Raw genomic sequence first — 22,995 nt, 5'->3', positions numbered from 1 at the left:
CATCTTGCTCAGGTTTTCACACTGTCCCTGCAAAGCATGGCAGCGAATTCAACATGAAGGACAAGTTGTTGTTGTTTTCCCTGTCTGTCTGATGTTCTTATGCACAGCATCACAGATTTATTTGCAGTACTGAATTCTGCCAGCAGGAAGTGCTCTTGTACATTAGAGAAGAACATCTCAAATGTTTCACCAGCTCTGGAGGAACACAGTACTAACCACAGGCATATCTGGGTTTGGCTCAAGAATTCCCACTCGGAGTGAATATTCAAATGGCACTTGATCTTTCTAATTAGCTCACAGTCCCCAGTTGAGTAGCTTTTGTGCACGTAACATTAGGCAACATAATAACTGTTTGCAAAACAGTACGAGGCAGCATACCGTCCTGGTATAACATTCTCATTCGAACATGTTATTATAATAAAAATAATTATCCTTGCATTTGATATAGTGCTTTTATCACATCTTCAAGACGTCTTAAAGCGCAATACAGAATAGACTGTGTACTATTACACATTATTCAGCATATTGAATGTTGCATGCACATGGTGAAATTCCCTTCTTTTTCCAAACATTCTTATGACACCTAATGAACAGGTATATGGGACCTCGGTGTAACATCTAATCTCAAGATGGCAATGATGGCCTCCTTGTACTACATTAGTGTCAGCCTGCACTATGAGTTCAATTCCCAACATAGAGCTTAAGCCTTTGATTACAATTGTTTGAGGGGAAAAGACATTGCCTTCCCCACAAACTCTACACACAGTTGGGTTAGGAATGGGAAGCCAAAAATTACTTCTTAATTGCACTGTGAATCTCCACCAATTCCCTTCTCCTTTTCTTGGGAGTAAGGTCCTCATCACTCAAACTCACAGGGCTGTTCCATTATCTAATCTAACCAGAGTAATCAGTTCCCATAAAGATTGGTCTGTTGGTGTAGTTAATAATAATCCTGGCGTGTGATATAACCCTAGCGATACAAATGTAATTTTGTTGTTGTTGTTATCACATCATTGAGACGTCTCAAAGTGCCTCACAGAATACATTGTAAATTGACTGTATTTGTGGGTGAAACACGGCAGGCAATTGTGAACAGGAGTGTTCCACAAACAGTCATGATCAATTTATTTTTGTGAGGGATTATTACCCCCAGAAAGCGATCCGTCAATCGATTAACAACCGTTTTCCTACTTGCTGCTAGGCAACAGAGCTTTGTAGAGTAACATTAACTAGTAAAACATTTATTCAGTTTATAAGAACAGACAGAAACATATACAGAGAGTGGTCACCAGAAGCTAGCACAAACATGCTTGCAAGCCCAGTTGCGAGGCCATAGCCTCTAGTTCCCGTTGGTGTGCGATCGGATGTTTTTGTCTCCAGAGAATTCGGCAGTAGGTTCTTCTGCGAGGCGGACCCGGTGAGCTGAGGGGGTGCTGCAGCTGTTCCTGCTGCTTTGTGAGGAGACACCAGGTCCTTGGCTGAGTTTCTGCACTCGATCGCAGATGTCGCAAATGTTCCTGAAGATATCTTCTATGTCACACTTTTTAAAGCTACGTGAAGAAAAAATAATTTTTAACCTTATGGGATCTGAAAATGTGCTATTTCTTAACAGGATTCTTTTATGATGGAATTCCAACCTATTTAGAAAACCCACCGGCAATCTGCTCTGAAATTAGGTTGGATCGGAAAAGAGTTCCCGTGGGTCGGAGTGATTTCTTTTCTTATTAAGGAATATTAAGAAATTGCACCTTTTAGATCCCTGCATTTTCAACAAAAAAACCTCATAGATACAAGAAAAGTTTCCAACCTTCTACTCTCCCATCACATTCCCTGTAGAGGCCTGAACTGTAGTTCTGTTCTGTTAAAATTATGCAGTTTCCCCTGATGTTCCAAATATGCAATTTTGCAACCTTTTCATCCTCTCTACATCTCTCAATTGAAATCCAGACCCGTTGCACTGCCTCCTATGTTTCATTCATTTCACTCATTCTTTTCCTGCACCTCAGCAATATAATAATAAGTAGCCTTGCATTTGATATAGCGCCTTATCACGTCTTTCAGACACCTCAAAACGCTTCACAGAATATATTGTGAATTGGACTCGCACCCAGTTTTCCCTTCCTCCTATAACCTGCAGGCTTGTACAGATGAGAACAAAACCGCTTGTTCCTTACAACCAGGTAAGATGATGTGGACATAATAACTGTCATGCTTACTTTATCACTGCCGAAAGCTTGGATCAATGAGTGTGGTTGAATCAGGTCTATTAAATAACTTTGGGAGAACATGCAACTTTCTTTTCTCAACACACTGCAAGTCAGGGCCCAGGGGAACTGGGACACATGTATTGTTTAGTAGCTAGATTCTAAAATTATGATTTTAAAATTATGCAGTTTAAAATCAGACTAAGGAACTACTTCTTTTCACTTGAATTGTAAAATCTGGATCTCTGTTTTACACTTGATCCAGATTTTTCCTTTGGGTTCAATGTAATTGATGTAATTGAAGTGGCCAATATTTAACACGTGTTTGCAAAATAAGATGTAAATAAAGTTCAGGTGACTATTCCAAGAATTGTGTAGCAGTAGTTAATAATTTTCACACCAAATGTTGCAGTCGTTTGAATTTAATTTCTGTTTCCATTTAACGTGAAATTTGTATCCTGTGATTTCCTAAATTTAGACTTCTTGAGTAAATAATATAAATACTATAGTGTCTATGCATAATCCAAGCTCTATTTGATGTTTTGGGACACTGCTATTATGAAATTGGCTGCTGCATTTCGCCCACAAAATACACAGTAAATATCAGTTTACAGTATATTCTGTGGAGCGCTTTCAGATGCCTCGAAGACGTGATCAGGCGCTATATCAAATGCAAGGATTATTATTAGATTCAACCAGCTGTCTTGTGATGAACGGTATAATATTCTGGTATTATGCTGCCACGATACCATTATTACCTCTTTAGTCGAAAGGTCAGCATGAACTTGATCTACATCTTAAATTATGAGTGCAAACTGGAAAGCGGTGAAGTGACATCACAGCCATTGAACACGTATTACCCCCAGCCTTCTTCTGTCTCTTCACATTTCTCTCCCTTGTCTTGGCACAATCAGCCACAAAATAAATGAGTAACTTTATTTGGAGAAATTTTTGGCCAAGGCACCCTTCTCTATTCAATTCTGTTGTGGGATCTGAACATCAACCTGAATGGCAGATGAGTAAGGGAAATGTTTGCTTGATGATGATAAGCAGCTGGAAAGAACTGAAATAGCCCCAAGAGAAATGATTGACGCTTTTTGTCATGACTGAATGTTTAGCCCCTCAGTACCTACGTTTCAGTCGGCTGCTGGTAAAATAGATGTTTTTGCAGGCGAATAATTTCATCCCTGAGCAGACGGATTTCAGATTCCATTGCGCAGCAGCGGAAATGCTCCTGGTGTAGTTGCAGCCGTAGGTCCTGCCAGGTACAAATTGGGTCAAATTGTGGAGTCCTGTAGCTCAGTGGTTAGAGCACTCGCTTTGCAAGTGAGAGACCTGAGTTCAATTCCAGGCAGGGCGAAACCTTGGGCAAGTTTCCTTACTCCACACAGAGCCTAATAATAATCCCTCCAAAACTAAAACAATAATTAAATTGGTCATTTTCAATCTACGACTGTTTGTGGGACATTGCTGTGCGCAATTGGCTGCCGCGTTCGCCCACAAATATACAGTCAATTCACTTTACAGTGTGTTCTGTGAAGCGCTTTGGGACGTCCTCCCGACGTGAAAAGCGCTATATCAAATGCAAGGATTATTATTATTATTATTATTATTAAATCTTCTGTGAGGTAATAGCTTTCTCCATAACACCGTTACCACCAACTACAACAGCAAAAGCTTGCACTGAAATAGTGCCTTTCACACAGGAAAAATGTTTTGAGCATCTTTGCTTACAATGACAATGTGTTGCTGTAGGATGGATATTCTGGTAGGATGAAATCAAATGGGCCGAACGGCCTTACTCATCCCAATCTGTTTTGTCACCAGGTAGGGTGGGAAGAAGGTGAAGTTTGAGGATGATAAACAAAGTTGTGGTCAAACAGATGGGGATTTTAAGAAGGTTTTGAAGGCATAGGGAGAAGGAACAAGGTGAAGTGATTGGGAGAGTTGGAGTGGAGGCATAAAGTGGGGCATAGGAGCTGGAATGGTGAAAGGAAAGATTGAGAAATGAACAATGGATCGAAGTACCACTAACATAAGCCTTAAGGTCCCTATTTCCCTTACCTTATGGATGCATGTTGCACATTAAAGTAAACAATTTTTTTTAAGTATTATATTACAGTACACTTTGACATTGATGCAGTCTGATTGACCCAATCTGATGCACTCAACTGTATATTAATAACATGTTGGTGGTCTGTGTCTCCTTTAGTTTTAGTTGTATAAGTTTTGGGATCGAAACTTAGTAGGAAGAGGTCACCTCTACTTTTTGCCTCCAGCCTCTAACTTCTTTGTACGAGCTCTCCTCCAAGCGGTGAATTTCTTCTGCTATAGAGGACGTGGATTTCTTCAGGACTTGCTGCACTGCTTCTGCACTGAAGCCACGCGCAATAACACTGGAACAAAAATGGAGCAAATGTATCACCGAGCTTACCATCTTACACAGAGGCTCAGAAGTAAAGCCTGCAGTGGATCTAAGTAATAATAATAATAGTTATTGCTAACATAAGCCTTACGTCTCTAATTGAGCCCGGCTGGTTGACTGACTGCCCCACTTTGATGCTTTATCAAATGAATGCTTACTCTCCACTCTTGGGCTTGGTCAGTAAATAGCTGCTTCTGTGACTCAGCTCGTTTGCTCTCTGCAGCTCAGTCAGTATAGATTCCAGCAGGGACCGTACCCTTGGAAGATCACTTGTATCTGTTGCGATTTTCACAACAGTTTCGGACGACTCATTCATGCTGAAATTGAGTTTAATATATCAGATTAGTTTCTGCCCTCAGGAATGCAATACAACAGATTTAATTAGGAACTATATAGCAACTATATTGTCTGTCTGCAATGTTATGTATTGCTCAACATTATTCTGTGCATCTGCTCGCATATCTCAATCTTCATGAATGATGGTAATTTGATGCAATAGGAAGTTGTTTTATCAAACACTTTATTTTGTTAAACAAGTTAAGTTGAGGTACACACAAATCCCAATTGCTGTAAATAACAAGGTTTTATCAACAACAAGATTACATTTGTATAGCGCCTTTCACGTCAGGAGGACGTCCCAAGGCGCTGGAAATCGACAACAACTTGCATTCCTGTAGCTCCCTTTTTGCAGGGTAGCATCGCACAGCACTTAAAAAGGTAGTTTATAAAGGGATGGTGCATGATAAAGTCTTTTAAGGAAACTATCCAGAGACACAACATTTCTCACCTAAAACCGGTTTCATAATTTAAAATTGGGCGGAATTTGGGAAAATTCTTTAACTAAATCTTAATTTGGATGCTGGTTTTCCGCAGTTATTAAAAGCTACCGGCGTCCAAATCGTTCTTGATAAGAATTTTCCAAACTTTGCACTCTTAAAGAAAGAAAAAATGCTCTCAAGCCCTAAAAGTGTTAGAAATTCCAGGCCTCTGAATACTACCGTTCCATAGTGACACACTAAGTCAGAGAAATCCTGCACTGCTGGGAGTTGATGCGTTTTCAGGTTTATGGTTAATGAAAAAGTGTGCAGTTATAGTTGGAATAAATAAGGAGGGATTACCTGATGGAAACATCATTTGTCTCTGCTCTGAAATCACCAAGCATTTTATGCAAACTGGACTCTTGCTCTTGACTGATTTCCCATTGATGCACCAGATTGCTCATCTTGTCCTTAGCCTTGTCTGTCTGCCTGAACACCTCGTCAGTCAGGATACTGTCCTGATGATACTCTCTGTTGAAATCTACTAGTGTTTTTCTGGAACAATTGCAAATGGAGAAATCAATTTGATCTGCGATACCTACTCAAAGGTCATTCATATATAGGTCATAGATTTGCAAATGCAAGGATTGTTATTATAGATTTGAAAAGGGCAGATAGCCATTAAACTGGATAATCTAAAATAATACAACATTAACATGTCAAAATGTCACAAAGCATGCTACACATAATTGCTATTACGTGTAGTGACTCCTTTTGTAGGCAAATGTAGCAACCAGTGTACATACTGCACGCATCCTACAAAGATCCACACAAATGACCAAATAATCTGAAGGATTCTTGGTTTGCGCATTGGGAGAAACTCACTTTTCTTCATTAACTTAGGTGCTAAAGTGGGGTTTGAACCCTCAACCTCCTTACCCCCAGAAAGAGTGCTACCTATGGAGCCGAAGGTGAGACTTAAGCAAGTCTGTTGTATGGAGATAGACTGAAATGACCAGATATACTTCATCTTCAGGCCACCTGCCTTTGTTACTTCTGCTGCTTAGGGAACAATTAGTCTCCCAGAATGGTATTTACCATTTCGTTGCGGTTGGCTACAAATGTTAGAGATCTGGAACAATTAGTCTCCCAGATCTCTAACATGTGTAGCCAACCACAACAAAATGGTAAATACCACCATACTTTATCTGGCATCTCTCCATTCGTATGACTCAAGATTGGGAACTGTGTGAAGCAGGTAAACCATTATTAACCCAGCTCTGTGGTGCTTAGTGTTGGGTTTCCATACTTTCCATTACACATTTCCTACCAAGTATGGAAATACAGGACAGTGTACAGGAAATCTTTTTACCACCCTTCAATTTTTATTCCCCTTCCCTGAAACAGTTGATGCTTGCTGGTCTACAAGTCCCCAGGCACTAGCCATCCCCAAGCATCTTAGATCTGAAGTTCTGCCCAATTATGAGCTTTGAGATCATCTTGTCTTGAAATTTAAGATCAGGGTGAATTGTGGAAAATTCTTAAATTTAGTCTTAAATTTGGAAGTTTCTGTTCACTGCAGTAACACCAGCTTCCAAATTAAGCTTGAATTTAAGGATTAAGGATTTTTCAGCGGGGGGGGGGAGGTCATTGGATAGTGATCATGAGTCTATCTTGTTCTGCTTCCTAAACCTTCTCAGCTTTGCATTTGACACTAAAGCCTGTCTTTCAGCACTAGGAACATCGCTGCAAAAAGAACATTTAAGACTACAGACTACCTGACTTCCTCTAAGACTGTTGATAGGGATTTGGTGTTCTGGGGGCTGTTTCTAATCTCGGATTCTTTCCTGGAGGTCGCAGGGCCCCTCTCTTGTACCCCCTCTATGCTTGGCGGCCATTCGATGGCATTGACCATATCGGTGATCATCACTTCCAGATCCGACACAATGGCAACCACATACTCGAACATCTGGTATAGGCTTTGGTTGCTGCTGTGCAAGTGCAAAGAGCCAGTCTTCTCTGTTAGGCTTGTCTTCCTCAGCCTCTTGGTCAAATCTGGTTTGATCTTCTTGTACTTCTTTGTGGTGTCCTCTCTGATTTGCCTGCAGAGCTGTTGCAGTTTAATCTGTTGAGAGGGAGGGAGGGATGAATGGAGGGGAAAAACACAGAATGTAATGAAATACAGGTACTTTATCGAACACACTCATTTTAAAGAAAGGTTTCTTTGGGTCTACAACTCATTGCTTTTTATAGCTCGAGGCCCCCAAATTCAATCTAGTCTTAGTTTTAGTCTTTCTTCATCTTAAAATTTAAGATCGGCAGAATTGTGGAAAATTCTTAAATTCGGTCTTAACTTGTAAGCCATTTTTCCCCATAAAAGAAATCGGCTTCCAAACCGAAACTGTATTTAAGAATTTTCCACAATACTGTGCAATATTAAAAAATATTTAAGATGAAATGGTTCTTACTTATTTTCTTATTCAAGGATAACTGGGTGGAATTGTAGTAATCTCGCAGAAGTTTGGATTTAATAAAATCTGTACAAGACGAACTGCATCAAATAAGCTATCGATGGGATATGCATTCATGGAACAGAATGCAGTTATTCTCAGGGTCTTCATACCTCTAGGAGTGAAGAGTTTTCCCTCACAGCTGCTGCTTTGCGTTGTAGGCTGTCTACCGATGTGTCAACCTCCTCGTAATCAAACTGAGAAACAATGATAAACTAGGTCAGAATGTTACTGAATGTTCACAAGGCCATTATCAATTCCAAAAGAGACTGAGAAGTTCGAAGAACCATCTACTTTGTCTGCCCCTCCATCTTTAGTAGATCGCTATGTTTACATTCTACTGTTTTGCCCGCAAAATATTCTGTGAAGCGCTTCAAGACATCTCAATGACGTGATATGGCGCTATATCAAATGCAAGGATTATTATTATTAATGTTTTGAGGACCGAAATTCTTCGTCTATAAAACCACTATATTTCGAATTTAATTGTGGAAAGTTATTACATTTAGTCTTACATTAGAATACCAGTTCATTTTTTTTAAAAACAATAAAAATGCTCCCAAGACTGAATTCAAGAATTTACCACTAAACTTAATATTTTAAAACAAAATAGTCTTAAAGGCAAAGACTGAGTGGAATCTTCAGGCCTCAGGAAGCAAAATATAGACATTTCTATAACAGATTTATCCTAAAATCTGAACCACATGCACTGTGGGACACTACACTACACTGCGTGAAGGGCGCTATATAAATGCAATTTGTTGTTATATATCCAACTCTCTGCTTACCTCTTGATGTTTCGATCTGGTGGAGTCCATAATATTTTTAATGGAAACATCAGCGCAGCCGTAAGTTCGTTTCAACCCAATCCACATCAAATCAACAGGTTCGAAGAACGAACTAACAGTGTAGTTGTTCAGCCTATCAAAAATATTACACTAGTACCTCAAACAAACCACAATTATGTTCCATAGATTTCAGCTTTCCTATTCCCATACAATACCCCTCTAGTTCTCAACCAGTGACATGTACTAAAGGCTCCACTGTGGATAAATAATAATAATATCCTTGCATTTGATATAGCGCTTTTCATGTCTTCGAGATGTCTCAAAGCGCTTCATAAAATATACTGTAAAGTGAATTGACTGTATATTTGTGGGCGAAACGAGTGTCGCACAAACAGTGTGGATTGGTGACCAATTTTTTTTTAAGGATTATAATCAGACGTGTGGAGTAAGGTTTCACCCTCCCGGGAATCAAACCCAGATCTCTCGCTTGCTACAGGACTCCCAAGATCAGTTACAGAGGAAGGAAATTGAAGGGGCAGAATTTTCTCCTGAACAGTAGTACTGCCTTGCTTTCTTTCAGATAACATGGAGAAAAACGTGATGTTTCAGAGCCAATCTGAAAAAGCATTTGTTAACACTGCAGGAGCCTATGAGTGGGAGACTTGGAAATTTGAGAATATGTCACTTGATCTGATAACAATAGAGAATAGACAAAAAAAGTTCACTGGCCATCAAACCCACTTGCTGAAGTCACAAATTCTCCAGTCATGGAGAATGCTCAAGACTATTATTTCACAAACGAACTGGTAAGAGTTGGACTTTCAGCTAAAAATACTTTGCAGACTTTCCCTTTCCGTCAAGATTGTCTACCAGTACTGGGGGAGACAGTAACTGATATTATTGTTCTGTAAATGTTTTATTTCATTTTCCCTGAAAAAGGTCGATTACCAGTTTATAACAGCCAGAGCTTCCTCGGAGTCTACTTCTGATAGTTCTTGAGTCTCTGTTGAGTCGTCACTGCCATCTTCATCCCTGTCAAATTCCACAGACTGCCAGATGGTTTTCACACCCATATCCACTTTGTTTGAAAATAAACTCATAATAAGCAACAAAAAAAAACCCCAACTATTTTGTAGGGGTTGAAAAGGAAAGTAAGTCACTTTAATTTACATGTGTGACCGAAATACGCGCGCAATTTGAATAAAAAAATTGCCGGTAGCTTTTAGCAGTGCGTTTTGGTTATCGCTCCCCTGTCCATTCCTCGCTTAGAAGAGCAACGTGATTTATGTTGTCGGCGAAGGGCTGTTGCTAGAACACCGGCTCATTCAGTTGTGATGTCGCGCTTTGTCGTATCATAGACTGATTTATCAGAGTTCCAGAGAGAGTCTTTCCACAACGTTTAGCTTTCCAGAAAATAAAACGACTCCCTTATCAGCAGGAAAATGAGAGAGAGAAACTCGCCCCCCCCAGCCTCACTTCCTAACACACTCCAGTCTCAGTCACTCACTCCAGCCTACCTCCCTTGCGCCTCAGTCACCACACTCCACCCTCCCTCCAGCCTCACTCGCTCATTCACTCCAACCTGCCTCACTTATTGACTCACTTTCTCTTGCCTCATTCACCAGTCAGAGACAGTCTTCCCTCCCTCCCTCAATCAGATTCCATTCAGCAATTCACTCCAACCTCCTTCCCTCACTCAAACCCCACACACCACTCTACCCTCCTTCCCTGCCCCCTCACTCATTCACTTCTTTCTTCACTCACTACAACCTCGCTCACTTATTCACTCATTCCAGCCTTTCTCACTCACACCCACCAGCCTCATTCACCACTCAACCCTCTCTTACTCCAGCCTCACTCACCAGCCTCACTCCTTCAAGCCTCATTCACCACTCTAACTACTTTCCCTCACTCCAACCTCACATTCACTCCAGCCTCCCTCCCTCACTCCAGCCTCATTCACCACTCAACCCTAACTTCAGCCTCACATTTACTCCAGCCTCATTCACTCCCTCCACCCTCACCCGCCTGCTCCCTCCAGCCTCACTCATTCCCTCCAGCCTCACTCACTCGTCTCACTCCCTCCAGTCTCACTCGACACTCCCTCCAGCCTCTCACTCACTCTAGCCTCACTCACTCTAACCTCATTCGTTTCCTCCAGCCTCACTCACTCCAGCATCACTCGCTCCCTTCCCTCTCCCTCCCTCCCCTCACTCCAGCCTCACTCCCTCCCTTCCCTCCAGCTTCTCACTCCCTCCCTCCAGCCTCATTCACTCACTCCAGCCTCTCTGACTCACTCCAGCATCACTCCCTCCCTTCCCTCCCCTCTCACTCCTTCCCTCCAGCTTCTCTCACTCACTCCCTCCCTCCAGCTTCTCACCCTCCCTCCCTCCAGCCTCACTCCCTCCCTCCAGCTTCTCTCACTCCTTCCCTCCAGCCTCTCTCCCTCCCTCCCAGTCTCTAGGACTCCCTCCCCTCTCACTCCCTCCCTCCGGCCTCAATCACCTCAGCCTCCCTCCCCCTCCCTCCCTCCAGCCTCTCTCCCTCCCTCCTCCAGCCTCTCTCCCTCCCTCCCTCCAGCCTCTCTCCCTCCCTCCCTCCAGCCTCTCTCCCGCCCTCCCAGTCTCTAGGACTCCCTCCCCTCTCACTCCCTCCCTCCGGCCTCAATCACCTCAGCCTCCCTCCCCCTCCCTCCCTCCTCTCCGGCCTCCTGGCTGCCGGGCGCATGCGCGGTGCCGGGTGGCGGTTGGTCGCGAGGCTGAGAGCGAGGCAGGGCGCCCCGCGGGCTGGCGCCGGGCTCGCGTCTGAGCCGAGGAGAGGCACTTGTTTGCCGTCATGTCGCGCGGGGCGAGCGCGGGCGGCGGCTACGGCAGCAGCAGCAGCGGCACCGCCACCACCTCCTCCTCCACCTCCTCCTCCTCCTCCTTCTCCCCGAGCCGAGCCCGGGCCGCAAACTTCCCGCCGCGGGGGCGCAGGCCAACGGCAGTTTGGAGGCGGGCGGCGGGAAGCTGCGGAGTCGCGGCGCCGCCGCCGCCGCCGAGTGGGAGGACCGGGCCCCCCGGAGAAGCAGCAGCGGCCGAGGCGGCAGCGGCAGGCGGGAGGAGCAGGCCGCCGCCGCCGGCAGCGCCGAGTGTCAGGTGTTCGACGACGGCACCGTCACCTTCTTCTGGTGAGTGGCCGGAGGTGGGGGAGAGGGGGCAAACCGGGGGATAATATATACAATATATATACGCACTTTTATCACATCATCGACGTCTCCAAGCGCTTCACCGGATATTACTGTTAAAAGTGGAGTGACCCTATATGTTTGTGGGGGAGGGGGAGGGAGTGGGGGTTGGACGGACGGGGGGGAGCAGAGGTGGTAGGGGGAGTGAAGCTGGTCAGGGGTATGAAGTGGGGGGGTGAAGCTGAGGGGGGTGGGGGGTGAAGCTGGCCAGGGGGAGCTGAGGGGGGTGAAGCTGGCCAGGGGGAGCTGAGGGGGGTGAAGCTGGCCAGGGGGAGCTGAGGGGGGTGAAGCTGGCCAGGGGAGCTGAGGGGGGGTGAAGCTGGCCAGGGGGAGCTGAGGGGGTGGGGGGTGAAGCTGGCCAGGGGGAGCTGAGGGGGTGGGGGGTGAAGCTGGTCAGGGGTATGAAGGGGGGGGGTGGGGGGTGAAGCTGGCCAGGGTTTGAAGGGGGATGAAGCTGGCCAGGGGGAGCTGAGGGGTGGGGGGTGAAGCTGGCCAGGGTTTGAAGGGGGATGAAGCTGGCCAGGGGGAGCTGAGGGGGTGGGGGGTGAAGCTGGCCAGGGGTTTGAAGGGGGGGGGGTGAAGCTGGCCAGGGGGAGCTGAGGGGGTGGGGGTGAAGCTGGTCAGGGGGAGCTGAGGGGGTGGGGGGTGAAGCTGGTCAGGGGGAGCTGAGGGGGGTGGGGGGTGAAGCTGGTCAGGGGGAGCTGAGGGGGGGTGGGGGGTGAAGCTGGTCAGGGGAGCTGAGGGGGGTGGGGGGTGAAGCTGGTCAGGGGGAGCTGAGGGGGGTGGGGGGTGAAGCTGGCCAGGGGGAGCTGAGGGGGTGGGGGGTGAAGCTGGTCAGGGGGAGCTGAGGGGGGTGAAATTGGTTAGGTATGGGGGAGATGAGGTTGGCCAGGGGGAGCAGATGGAAGAGGGGACAGGGTGAGTGGGGGGGTGAAGCTGGTCAGGGGTGTGGGGGCGGTGAGCCTGCCTGGGGTGGGGGGTGCAACGGACAAGAGACTGGCCAAGGGAGGGAGATGGCTATGAAGCAGAGGGCGGGTGGGGGTAAGGCTGTCATGATGTCAACAACAAGTTGCATTTGTATAGCACTTTTCACGTCAGAAAGACGCTTGCACCTGATCTGGGGATTGGAATCTGGAGGGCTGGAGGGCAAGGTGGGGTGGGGGGTGTCTTGATATCCTTCTTGAATACAGTAAATGCAACAGGTTTTTTAAGGATGAGTTTCATTGTAAGTAGAATTATAGCATTTCCATTTCCTCTCACAAATAACTGGTTACATTGTAATCTGCTTTCTGAAATACACTTTAGATTCCAGGATTGAGTGTACTGTTTGTGTACCTTATAGTATATTACATCAGTTCCTCCAAACTTAAGGGAAAAGGGGTTTTCATTCCTTTATTTCAGTGGCTTTGGGCACAGGACACAGCAAAGAAAATTCTGAAATGTTAAATGTTTGGTTTAATGTGAATTATTCTAGGATCTACCTGGAAAGTGCTGGGCAAAAGTCACCTTGGCTTATTCTAAAGCTGGTTTGAGCTCTTTAAATGTTAGTTATTAAAATGCTGATGTAGAAATCTCATTAAAGCTGCCATGGCCCATAATTATGTTCTCGGTAGGGAACAGGTAAAGTAGCTTACCAATGGGGAGGTTGAATTTAGGTTCCAAACATTATTAATTTTAAACATATGTTTCACCAAAAGACAGAGTGAAATGGAAAAATAAAAAAGTGGATTTGTGCGGTAAAGGTCCTCATTGCTCATCATCCTGATTGACAGGCCTCGAGTGGAGAACAATTCCATAAATGTGTGCACATTTCTGGTTATAAATCTTTGTTTATAAAAAATCAAATTTGTGAACCTAATCATCTTAGGAACAGGTAAGCTGCTTTACCTTTGCCCTGTGGTTTTATCTCTTAAAGTGTGTTGTTTTTGAGCAGTTTATGGATCATGTAAGTTATTCTATTTCTAGTTTGCTCACTGTGCTAACGTTGCACTTGAATTGCAGTGAAATCTCCTATTTGTACCATTGTTGATCCATGGAATGATTTTCAACCAGTGCAAAGAAAAAATGCCCCCCAGAATTGTTTTTACCATTAAAGATTGTAAAGGAACATATATTATAAGTTTGGATTGAAGGTGACCAGATACATAGGGATTTAAAATGAGTTTTGTACAACAATTGAAGATTGTTTTTGTTGAAAATGATGAGGACTGGATAAAAGCTCTCTTACGTTGTTCACTCAAAAGTCTGGAACAGATTGAGTGACTAAGGTGGTTTTGTTACTGTACTCTAAGTACATAAAGTAAAATTTTATAGTTAACTTAAGATAAAGTATTTCTTATTTGGTAGATTATTTGTGTGAAAATGCCTGACAACAAAACTGATTAAAAGATATAGTTGTGTGTCTTTGTAATGCTCTCAAAGTTTCTAATTTGTTCGTTTTATGTTTTCCAGTAGCTACTCTGTTGTATATTGTGGTTGTATTCAAGTTAAATTATATGAATTTAATTCATGAAAGAAACCCCTTAAAATTGTTAAAAATCGAAGTGCTACCAGAAAGTTGAAAGCTAAACTCACTTCTGTTTTGTGACTATTATTTTCAGCATGGCCCAATGGTAGCTCTCTCGTCTCTGAATCAGAAGGTAGTGGTTTCAAGCCCCATATTGGGACTTGGAATCACATAGTCCAAGCTGACTCTTTAGTGCAGTACTGGGGATGTATTTCATTGTTGGCGGTGCATCCTTTGGATGAGACATTACACCGAGGTCCCATCTGCTCTTTTCAAGTAGATGCCATGCCACTTTCGAAAAGAAAATGGAGTTTCTAGCTCGTGTCCTGGGCAGGACACCGGGAGAAACTCCTTTCTGTATTTGGGTTGCTGGTTTTCTCTTTTTTATTTCAGATTTATTTTCAAATGTTTTGACATTGTAGGCACGTTTTTTCAAATGCAAGGATTAATATAATTATTTATCTAATTGAAGCATTCAGGTGATTATAAATCATTTAAACTTCAATAGTGTGATTTATAACAACACTTTGGTTAGATTACTTGTTATCGCTTCCAGGTATTCATTGTTTAAAATAATCTATAAACCAAAGTACATATTGAACCAGAACCGTTTGCAAACAAATACACAGCCATTTTTATTGCCTTTAATTTTTTTTATTGACCCAACCAACAAAAGCAAAAATAAATCTGTTTTAATTTCCTTTTATCATGACATTTGTGATAGTAGCTTTTAATAGTGATTTGAATCAAGTAAAATTAATTGTGCTGTCATTTTTAAGAATTTCTAAAAATCATAGTCAGGTTCTTTTTACTTTAAAAGTGCTTGTTTGACTAATTGAATCATGATTTTTTGGGGGATGAAGCCCCGGATAAATGAAAGTGAAGAGGGATGTTATTGGATTCATTGTGAATGGGATAACACTTGATCAATCTGCCCAGTAGCTTGTGCAGCTGATTACAAGACAGCTTGTCAGAAAGCCCATGGAACTGATTAATACATTACGATTGATTCCAAATCAACAGTAGTAAGAACATATAAAAACTTCCAAGTGTCACTGAGAAGCAGATTAGACTTATCAACCATCAGACCTTGGGTTACTGCATGTTGCTTTGTTTTTCCAGGTTTTTGTCCTTGAGGTCTGTTCACCCTCAGGGAGAAACTGCTCATCTTTCTTGTCCTCCTCTCCCTCTCCAGATTCCCTAAAGCACTTTTTTTTATCGTGTGAGAATCGTGTCCAAAGAGTTAACTTAAAAGTTCTGCTTCACATGCTAATTGACCTGTGGATTTCCAGCATTGTATTACTGATAACAATAGGACTGGTTACCAAGCCTGTGCTATTGAAATGAGCGTGACACCAAGCTTCATTCAACTGTGTAATCACTTGTCTTCTGTTCACCTACCCCAGTATTTCAATCCACTTAAATTCATTAAGCATTTATGACGAACCCAGAATTTTATTTTAATGCTGGTTATTTAAAGAGTTCAGATACATGTGCTTTACAAACCTATGTCAGTACAATACACTACAAAATTACATTTGTATAGCGCCTTTCACATTGGGAGGATGTCCCAAGGCACTTAGAGAATGCAGAGAAACCTAGAATCTTCTGACCTGATCATGCAAATAATGTTGTACCAAAATTGTAAGATCTATAATGGGTGCTAACACGCTAGCTGACTTCATCTGAATATACTGACTACAAGCATACACTTCACACATTCTGCTTTAGAGTGATCTTCAGGTTAGTGATATCCAGAGGCAAATAGTACAGCATTTGCTTCTGAATGTCTTGAAATGCCTAGTTGTGTACTGTCTTGTCCATGTTTTGTGCTGGAGATTCATGAAAATGTCTCGATAGATGTTACTTTGTAGTTTTATTGGGGCAGCATCAGTAAGTAATTTAAGCAGATGAGGTTATTATAACCAAGATTCAAGTGATGAGCTGTTGCCAATTAAAGTTTTCTGAGCTTTTTTGGCAGAATGTGGTCATGTCTGTGTGCTGTGTTCCACTGTCCAACGCCCACAAACATATTGAGTAATACCTGTCAACAATAATGCCAGATTATGATTCTAAGGTGGGCGGGTGGCAGATTGACAGATTGCTGTTCACTGCAGGAGTTTTGGTAAATCTGGAGGTTGTGCTTTCCACGCATTTTACTGGTTTACCATCACTGCGTAGATTAGGTCTATAGTTTCAAAAGTGGTCAGACATCTGTTTCTTGCTAGATTGAGCCAGTGCTCTGTGTTTTCGCACACATATGAAGTGCATTCCTGTGTGTAACAAGATACAGTTCTTTGGATTTCTTGGAGGGAAACATGATAGAACTACTTCAGTTCAACTAAGGTTTAACTGCTGGCTCATTTAAACATTAGTTGAACTGAAGTAGTTCTGTTGCAAAGTTCAAGCCCTTTTAGATGAAGGAAGTATGTTGTAACGGGACAGTACATTGTGGTACTAATGCAGTTCTGAATAAACTGATATTCATAAATTCAGTGCCATAGCCAATTATGTAACATAATATTCTGGACATGAATAGAATAAAGCAAAGGTAATAGTGGTCCAGAGACTCTTACTAATGCAGTAATGCTATTGAGAAATTGCAGAATATTCTGTGATCTAATAAGTTAGTGGTAACACTTACATGCATATTTATGCGTATAAATTTCTTCAGTGCCTTCCATCGTCTTTAAAAACAAAGTGTAGAGCAATGAACAGAGAGGTTTTGTTGAAATTGTATTATGTTTCAACATGAGGTTGCTTTATTTATCTTTGAGTTGGATAAATCATACTGCATTTCTTAGTTAAACAATGTACAATATTCCAATAAATGTTTTCAAGTTAAATATTGTAATAGATCCCAATAACATTATTTGTTCCAAATTCTGTAAGCAAATCCAAAGTTTGCTCAAGAGTTTGGAATAGTTTTCATATTATGCATAGAACCATATTTGTAACTAACATAATATAGCTAAATCTACAGTTTAATAATTTTTGTGTTTTTGCATTCTTCAATACACATGGCCAGAAAAAATGGTTACTGTATCATTTTAATCTTCAATTCAAAATAGTCAGAAGTGTTGCTTTCACATTTCATTCCTAGTTCTATTATACACTAGTTCCATTTGAGGGTGTTTTTCACAGCTTGCATGTGCTTTTTGTCTAGTTTCACATTGTTTAACAATACACTTGTTGTTCAATTCACTCTCGGGTGATTACGACTCAATGTCACAATTTTCTTACTAGTCATATTGGATTCAGTTCCATCACAATGTCAACATTAGTATGCTGCCGTAAGACGAAATGTACAGGGTGACCAAAAAGTTGTGATAACTACCCTATTACCTAAAAAAAACAAAAAGATAATTATTTTTATTAAACATTGTATGGTATCACGACTTTTTGGTCACCCTGTATTTTAAGAACTACTTGGGTGTGGGAAGAGGAGAGGGGTGGAGAAAATTGATTCCTTGTGTCCTGGGGTTAGGGTTATCACGCCAAAATGCCTCGAAGCGCTTCACAGTTAAGTGTTAAGTGTATTTAACAGTATATTTTTGAGCAAACACAGCAGCTAATTTGCACAAAGAAATGTTCCACAAACGGTCAGGAAGTTAACAATCAATTTAACTAATGAAATCTGGAGTTGCTACTTTGCCCAATTTTTATAGCAGAAAAACATTTGCTTAACTGTCTTGAGAAGCCACGAGTGAAAGTGCACAGTTTTATTGTTTATAATGAATTTGGTGGTAAGTGAGTTAAAGTCTCTTTGTTTGGAACAGAAGAGAAATTTAGTCCATCAAAAAAACTGGTTTAGAAATCTGTCACCATTGCAGTAGCTATGGCTAATATTTGTTATCGGTTGGATTGGGTTGTGCTCAGCCATGTAATTATTCATTATAGCGAACCTATAATTTTTCTTATTCTGTTTACAGGAGAGCTCACACATTGACAGTATTGTTCATCCTCACTTGTGCTCTTGGTTATGTTACTTTATTGGAAGAAACCCCTCAAGACACAGCCTATAACACAAAGAGGTAAGCAGAGGGATCTGGCAAAGAGCAAGTGAAATATTCCACTTTCAGAGCTGAGATCCATTGCCAAATTTAGTTTATTTTGTTTTTTTTCCTTTTTTCATTCTATTTTTAAATCCATAAGGAGTAGTTGCTGTGACAGTCTAAGATCTAACAAAAAGGAGATGTCCTTGTAATAGTTGTACTGTGGTCATATTGATCTAAAAATCCTACATCTGAAAATTCCATCCAATTTCAGGCAAATTGACTAATTTCCCACCACTCTATCATCTTGCTAGTTGCCTTAATAACTGAGATGAAAGATTCGGAAAAATTGCTGGAGTTTGGAAGGATGACTGTTTGTGGTGCTTGGTTGGCAGAACTCTCCCATCATTAAAGCGGTTCCAGGAGGCTTTGATATCTCGGACCTAACTACAAACACAATGTAAAATAAGCACTTTGAGACGTCCTCCTGACATGAAGGGCTCTATAGCAGTGTAAATTGTATGTGATGTAAAATGTTAGCAACATGGCCACCTGTGTTTATGAATTGAAGGAACCTTTTGCTGCAAAAGGAAAGTTGGAACAGAATAAAGGATACATATTCTGTGCAAACAGATTTGGATCTTGTTTTGCATCCAAGCAAGAAATAGTGACCAGACTTTTAAATCAGTACACACAATCCTATGTGTACCAAGGTATTGTATATTATTTGAACAATGAGAGTCAGTGGTGGCATTTCACAATTTTGCTGTTTGTAGTTTGTATTAAGATCCCTATGTAAGCAATGGGTTAGGTAAAATGCTGACAATTAATCATTGTGAAGGAGTTTGACACAGGGAAAACTTGGTATAATTCAAAGCTGCCTAGAAGTTTCACTCGTGAAAGGTAGAATGACAATGTTGGCCTGAATTTATCCAACATTTTGAAGTAACAATAATAATAATAATCCTTGCAATTGATACAGCGGCTTTCCCAGTTTCTTGACGTCTCAAAGCGCTTCACAGAATTTACTGTAAAGTGAATTGACTGTTTATTTGTGGGCGACTGCAGCCAATTGCACACAGCAGTGTCCCACAAAGCAGTCGTGAATTGAGTGACCAAATTGTTATGCTTTTTTTCTTGAGAGATTATCAGGCATGTAGAGTAAGGAAACTTGCCCAAGGTTTCACCCTGCCGGGAATCAAACCAGGTCTCTCGCTTGCAAGGCTAGTGCTCTAACCACTGAGCTACAGGACTCTACGGTTTTACACTTTCAAGGTCTTACAGAAGACCTTGAAAAAAAAATTCTGAACTATTTTGGTGCAGGCTGTAATCAGCACCTCTTTGGACAAAAGGCTGTAAGCATTTCTCATTGTACGCCTCTTTGTTTTTCAGAGGGATTGTCGCCAGCATTCTTGTGTTTTTGTGTTTTGGAGTCACTCAAGCAAAGGACGGGCCGTTTTCCAGACCTCACCCAGGTACAATACTGACAGCTTTATAGTACCAGTTCTCTCACAATTTTTGGATAACATGTTACATAGAACATTACAGTATAGTGCCAGGTCATAGTGACGCCCTCCAAAATATACAATCAATTCACTTTACAGTATATTCTGTGAAGCGCTGTGAGGTGTCTCAAAGACGTGATAAGGCGTGATATCAAATGTATGGATTATAATAATTATATTCGGTTCAACTAACTTACCTATGAAATATACACTCATTGAACTTTACAATAAATCTGTGAAATGCTTTGTGACAGCCTTCCGATGTGAAAAACGCTATATGAAATGCAAGTGTTATATCTTATGAATAATAATTTTTAAAATGTGGGGATGGAAAAAGTGTGGAGATTTTCATTGCTGTGTGTTTGCTTCTGTTGATTCCTTTGTGTGCGTGTGTGTGTGTTGAGCTGTGAGGGAGAGGGTGGGTAATTTGGTGGCTTGGCCATGAATATAGTAGTTTATTTTTTGATTTTTAAAAAAGTGTTAAAACTGCAAATTTTCTTTCCCAGCATACTGGAGATTCTGGTTATGTGTCAGTGTCGTGTATGAACTGTTCCTCATTTTCATACTTTTTCAGGTAAGAGATGAATCCTTCTCGCTTATTTTATTATTCATAATGAGGATTATTATTTATTTGTATTCGAACACAACAGGAAGCTGCTTCCGATTCCACATACTTTTGCGGTAGCTGCGTACGTGTCCAGTCTTTCTCCCTCTTAACTATTTCCAGGTGTCTCAGCGTTTTGAACAGTCTGGATGGAGGTTAAAATCCTGAAAGTTAATTTGTAATTTTTTATACCAACAAACCAAATTTATGTCGGAGAAAATTGCATCCTGATACCCATGAACTAAACCCATCGATTTGCAATCTTTAATCGCTTTGATAGGATGAACATTTTCTAATGTGCAAGAGATACTGGTGTTTCAAAATAAGTACTTGTAATGACAGATTAACCTTGTGCTGAAAATAAATTAGTCTGCTGTCAGTTACTAGGAATTCACTGTTCAGCTGAGTGTACATAATTCGGAGATTTGAGCTACTAATTACCTGCGTCAATAGAAAAGTGCAGCCGCACTGCAAACAGCGTCCTCAGCTACAATCCCACTACAAATGTAGTTTCAGTCCAGCAGGCCTCTGTACACACGCGTGTTCTCTCCTGTACCAGACTCCCTGACCTTATCACCCCCATCTTTGCCCAACTCCACTGGCTTCCCATCACACAGTTCGAGATTCTGATCCTCACCTTCAAAGCCCTCCCAAGGCCTTGCTCCCCCCTACCTCTGCGACCTCCTAACCCCCTACCAACCTCCGCTCACCGGGCTCCTGCCTGCTTCACGTCCCCCGCCTCGCCCACACACCACTGGAGGGTGGGCTTTCTGCCCCCCTTCCCCCAGCCTCTGAAACTCCCTCCCGCACTCCCCTCTGCCTCACCCCCTCCCTTGCCTCCTTCAGGACCCGTCTCAAGAGCCCCCTCTTCGACCGTTCCTCCAATTATGCTCCTTCCCCACCCCACCTGCCCTCCACACTCTCGGATCCTGACCCCCAGCTCGGGTCCGAAATACTTGATTGTCCAGCGCCTTGGGACATCCTCCCGCCGTGAAAGGTGCTATAAAAATTTTATTTTGTAGTTTATATTTGTGAGTGGCTCTATATTTGTGAGTGTCTGTGAGTGTGTCTCTCCTCTCTGTGCGTGTGTGTTTGTGAGTCTCTCTGTGAGGTTGATAGTAAAATGCACCAATCAACTCCCTGGAATTTTCTGCAAACCCCCCCCCCAAAAAAAAATCTCCCCGCAATTTTGGCAAATCTCTATATTTTTTAGGGAAATATTTTTGCATTTTTCTATTGGCCCAGCTAATTACCCAGCAGTAAGTAGGAACCTACTTGTTAGTCAATTGGTGGATCACTTTCCCGGAGTAATAATTCCACCAAAACAAGAATAATAATTTGGTCACTCAATCCACAACTGCTTGTGGGGGACACTGCTGTGCGCAATTGGTTGCCACGTTTTGCTCACAAAACACACAGTCATTACACTTTAAAGTATATTCTGTGAAGCGCACCCAATACAGCTAGTCTTAACAGTTTTTACAGCGCGGTTTCTCATTTGGTTGAGGATGATAAGCAAAGCCTATCTTAGAGGATATTTGAAGAAGCATCTGTGTTAAGCATCAGATTCATTCAATTGAAATTCTCATTCATGGCTATTATATTTTTGAAAATCCATACCATTGTAATGCTATTTAATTCAAACCTAAAAGTAGTAAAATACAGGCCCAAAGAAGTTTGTAATTTTATGGTTATGAATTTGCTAATCGTTAGTTGGCCTTGAATCAGGGCCAGATTAACCAAATCTAAAATGCTCCCAGATAGTGCATCGAATGAAGCCTGCCAAAATAGGGCTAGATGTGAGTGCGTTATTTTGCTCATTCTGATATCAAAGGCAGAAACCATTATTGTTATGATATCATGTGTATTATGATTCTGTGATGTTATAGTGTACATTGAACCTAGTGCAGCTCTGTAACAGCCACTAATACCCTCTTTCCCCTATCTATGATCCCGATAATTTCAAGGATTATGAGCATTTTATATGGGCTTGTGAACAGCAGCATATTTCGGAAGTAGGTTTTAGAAATTGAATAATCTCTGTGTCACTCTTTACGTTTGACTTTTCTTTTCACAGACTGTGCAGGATGGACGTCAGTTTATGAAGTTCATAGATCGAAAACTCGGTGTTCCTTTGCCAGAGAGAGGCTATGGTGGGAATTGCCTTATCTATGATCCAGAAAATAAGACTGATCCTTATCACAATATCTGGGTAAGACTCTGAAATGCATTCCTATATCAATTATTCTTTAACCTTCTGCACTCTTTCATTCCCCCTTCCCCAATAGCGAGTTAGTGGACTGAAACAGTTATATCAACTCATTATACCTTTTGCCCAAGATCACTATCGGAACCAAAACATTGCTTGAGGACCACTTGTAAATGTACCAATGTGTGGCATAAAAGGAATATTTTGCATTATAAAAATTATATTCCATATTTCAGTTACTAAAATACATTTGTTGCTTTGACAC

At 41.9% G+C, this 22,995-nt stretch overlaps 2 protein-coding genes across 4 annotated transcripts in view; one reads left to right on the top strand and one right to left on the bottom strand.

Moving 5' to 3' along the window:
- Nucleotides 1-1,169: 1,169 nt before the first annotated feature.
- LOC103186011 lies at nt 1,170-9,813 on the bottom strand. 3 transcript variants are annotated; one of them, XM_007904802.2, is made up of 9 exons: nt 9,634-9,813; nt 8,686-8,818; nt 8,011-8,094; nt 7,166-7,512; nt 5,748-5,942; nt 4,788-4,946; nt 4,465-4,600; nt 3,338-3,462; nt 1,170-1,550 (listed from the first exon to the last, which is right to left on the bottom strand). In XM_007904802.2, exons 1-9 carry the CDS (start codon nt 9,783-9,785, stop codon nt 1,340-1,342), a joined length of 1,542 nt encoding a protein of 513 aa, XP_007902993.1. In that variant the 5' UTR covers nt 9,786-9,813; the 3' UTR covers nt 1,170-1,339. The 3 variants fall into 3 exon arrangements, with proteins under 3 accessions (XP_007902993.1, XP_007902995.1, XP_007902994.1); XM_007904804.2 differs by lacking the exon at nt 3,338-3,462; XM_007904803.2 differs by lacking the exon at nt 4,788-4,946.
- Nucleotides 9,814-11,410: 1,597 nt separating this feature from the next.
- Nucleotides 11,411-22,995, top strand: part of ptdss2 (phosphatidylserine synthase 2) — a 28,305-nt gene continuing 16,720 nt past the window's right edge. Inside the window, exons 1-6 of the mRNA XM_042341555.1 lie at nt 11,411-11,569; nt 11,622-11,854; nt 18,350-18,451; nt 19,805-19,887; nt 20,424-20,491; nt 22,599-22,733. Of these exons, the coding sequence (XP_042197489.1) occupies nt 11,411-11,569; nt 11,622-11,854; nt 18,350-18,451; nt 19,805-19,887; nt 20,424-20,491; nt 22,599-22,733 (780 nt within the window). The remainder of the gene's footprint in view (nt 11,570-11,621; nt 11,855-18,349; nt 18,452-19,804; nt 19,888-20,423; nt 20,492-22,598; nt 22,734-22,995) is intronic.

Source organism: Callorhinchus milii, unplaced genomic scaffold (assembly GCF_018977255.1).
Source record: "Callorhinchus milii isolate IMCB2004 unplaced genomic scaffold, IMCB_Cmil_1.0 Scaffold17, whole genome shotgun sequence".
In the NCBI taxonomy this organism is placed as follows: Eukaryota; Metazoa; Chordata; class Chondrichthyes; order Chimaeriformes; family Callorhinchidae; genus Callorhinchus; species Callorhinchus milii.
Note: the sequence above shows the minus strand (reverse complement) of the source record. Positions and strands in the feature narration are given on the sequence as shown.

Excerpts from the sequence above, each read along its gene's own strand:
- LOC103186011 (XM_007904802.2), bottom strand. The coding sequence starts at position 9,785 with ATGAGTTTATTTTCAAACAAAGTGGATATGGGTGTGAAAACCATCTGG. Across the intron at positions 8,819-9,633 it reads GCTCTGGCTGTTATAAACTG|GCTGAACAACTACACTGTTA; the intron begins GTAATCGACCTT and ends TATTTTTGATAG. Across the intron at positions 5,943-7,165 it reads ACAGTCTTAGAGGAAGTCAG|AAAAACACTAGTAGATTTCA; the intron begins GTAGTCTGTAGT and ends CAATTGTTCCAG.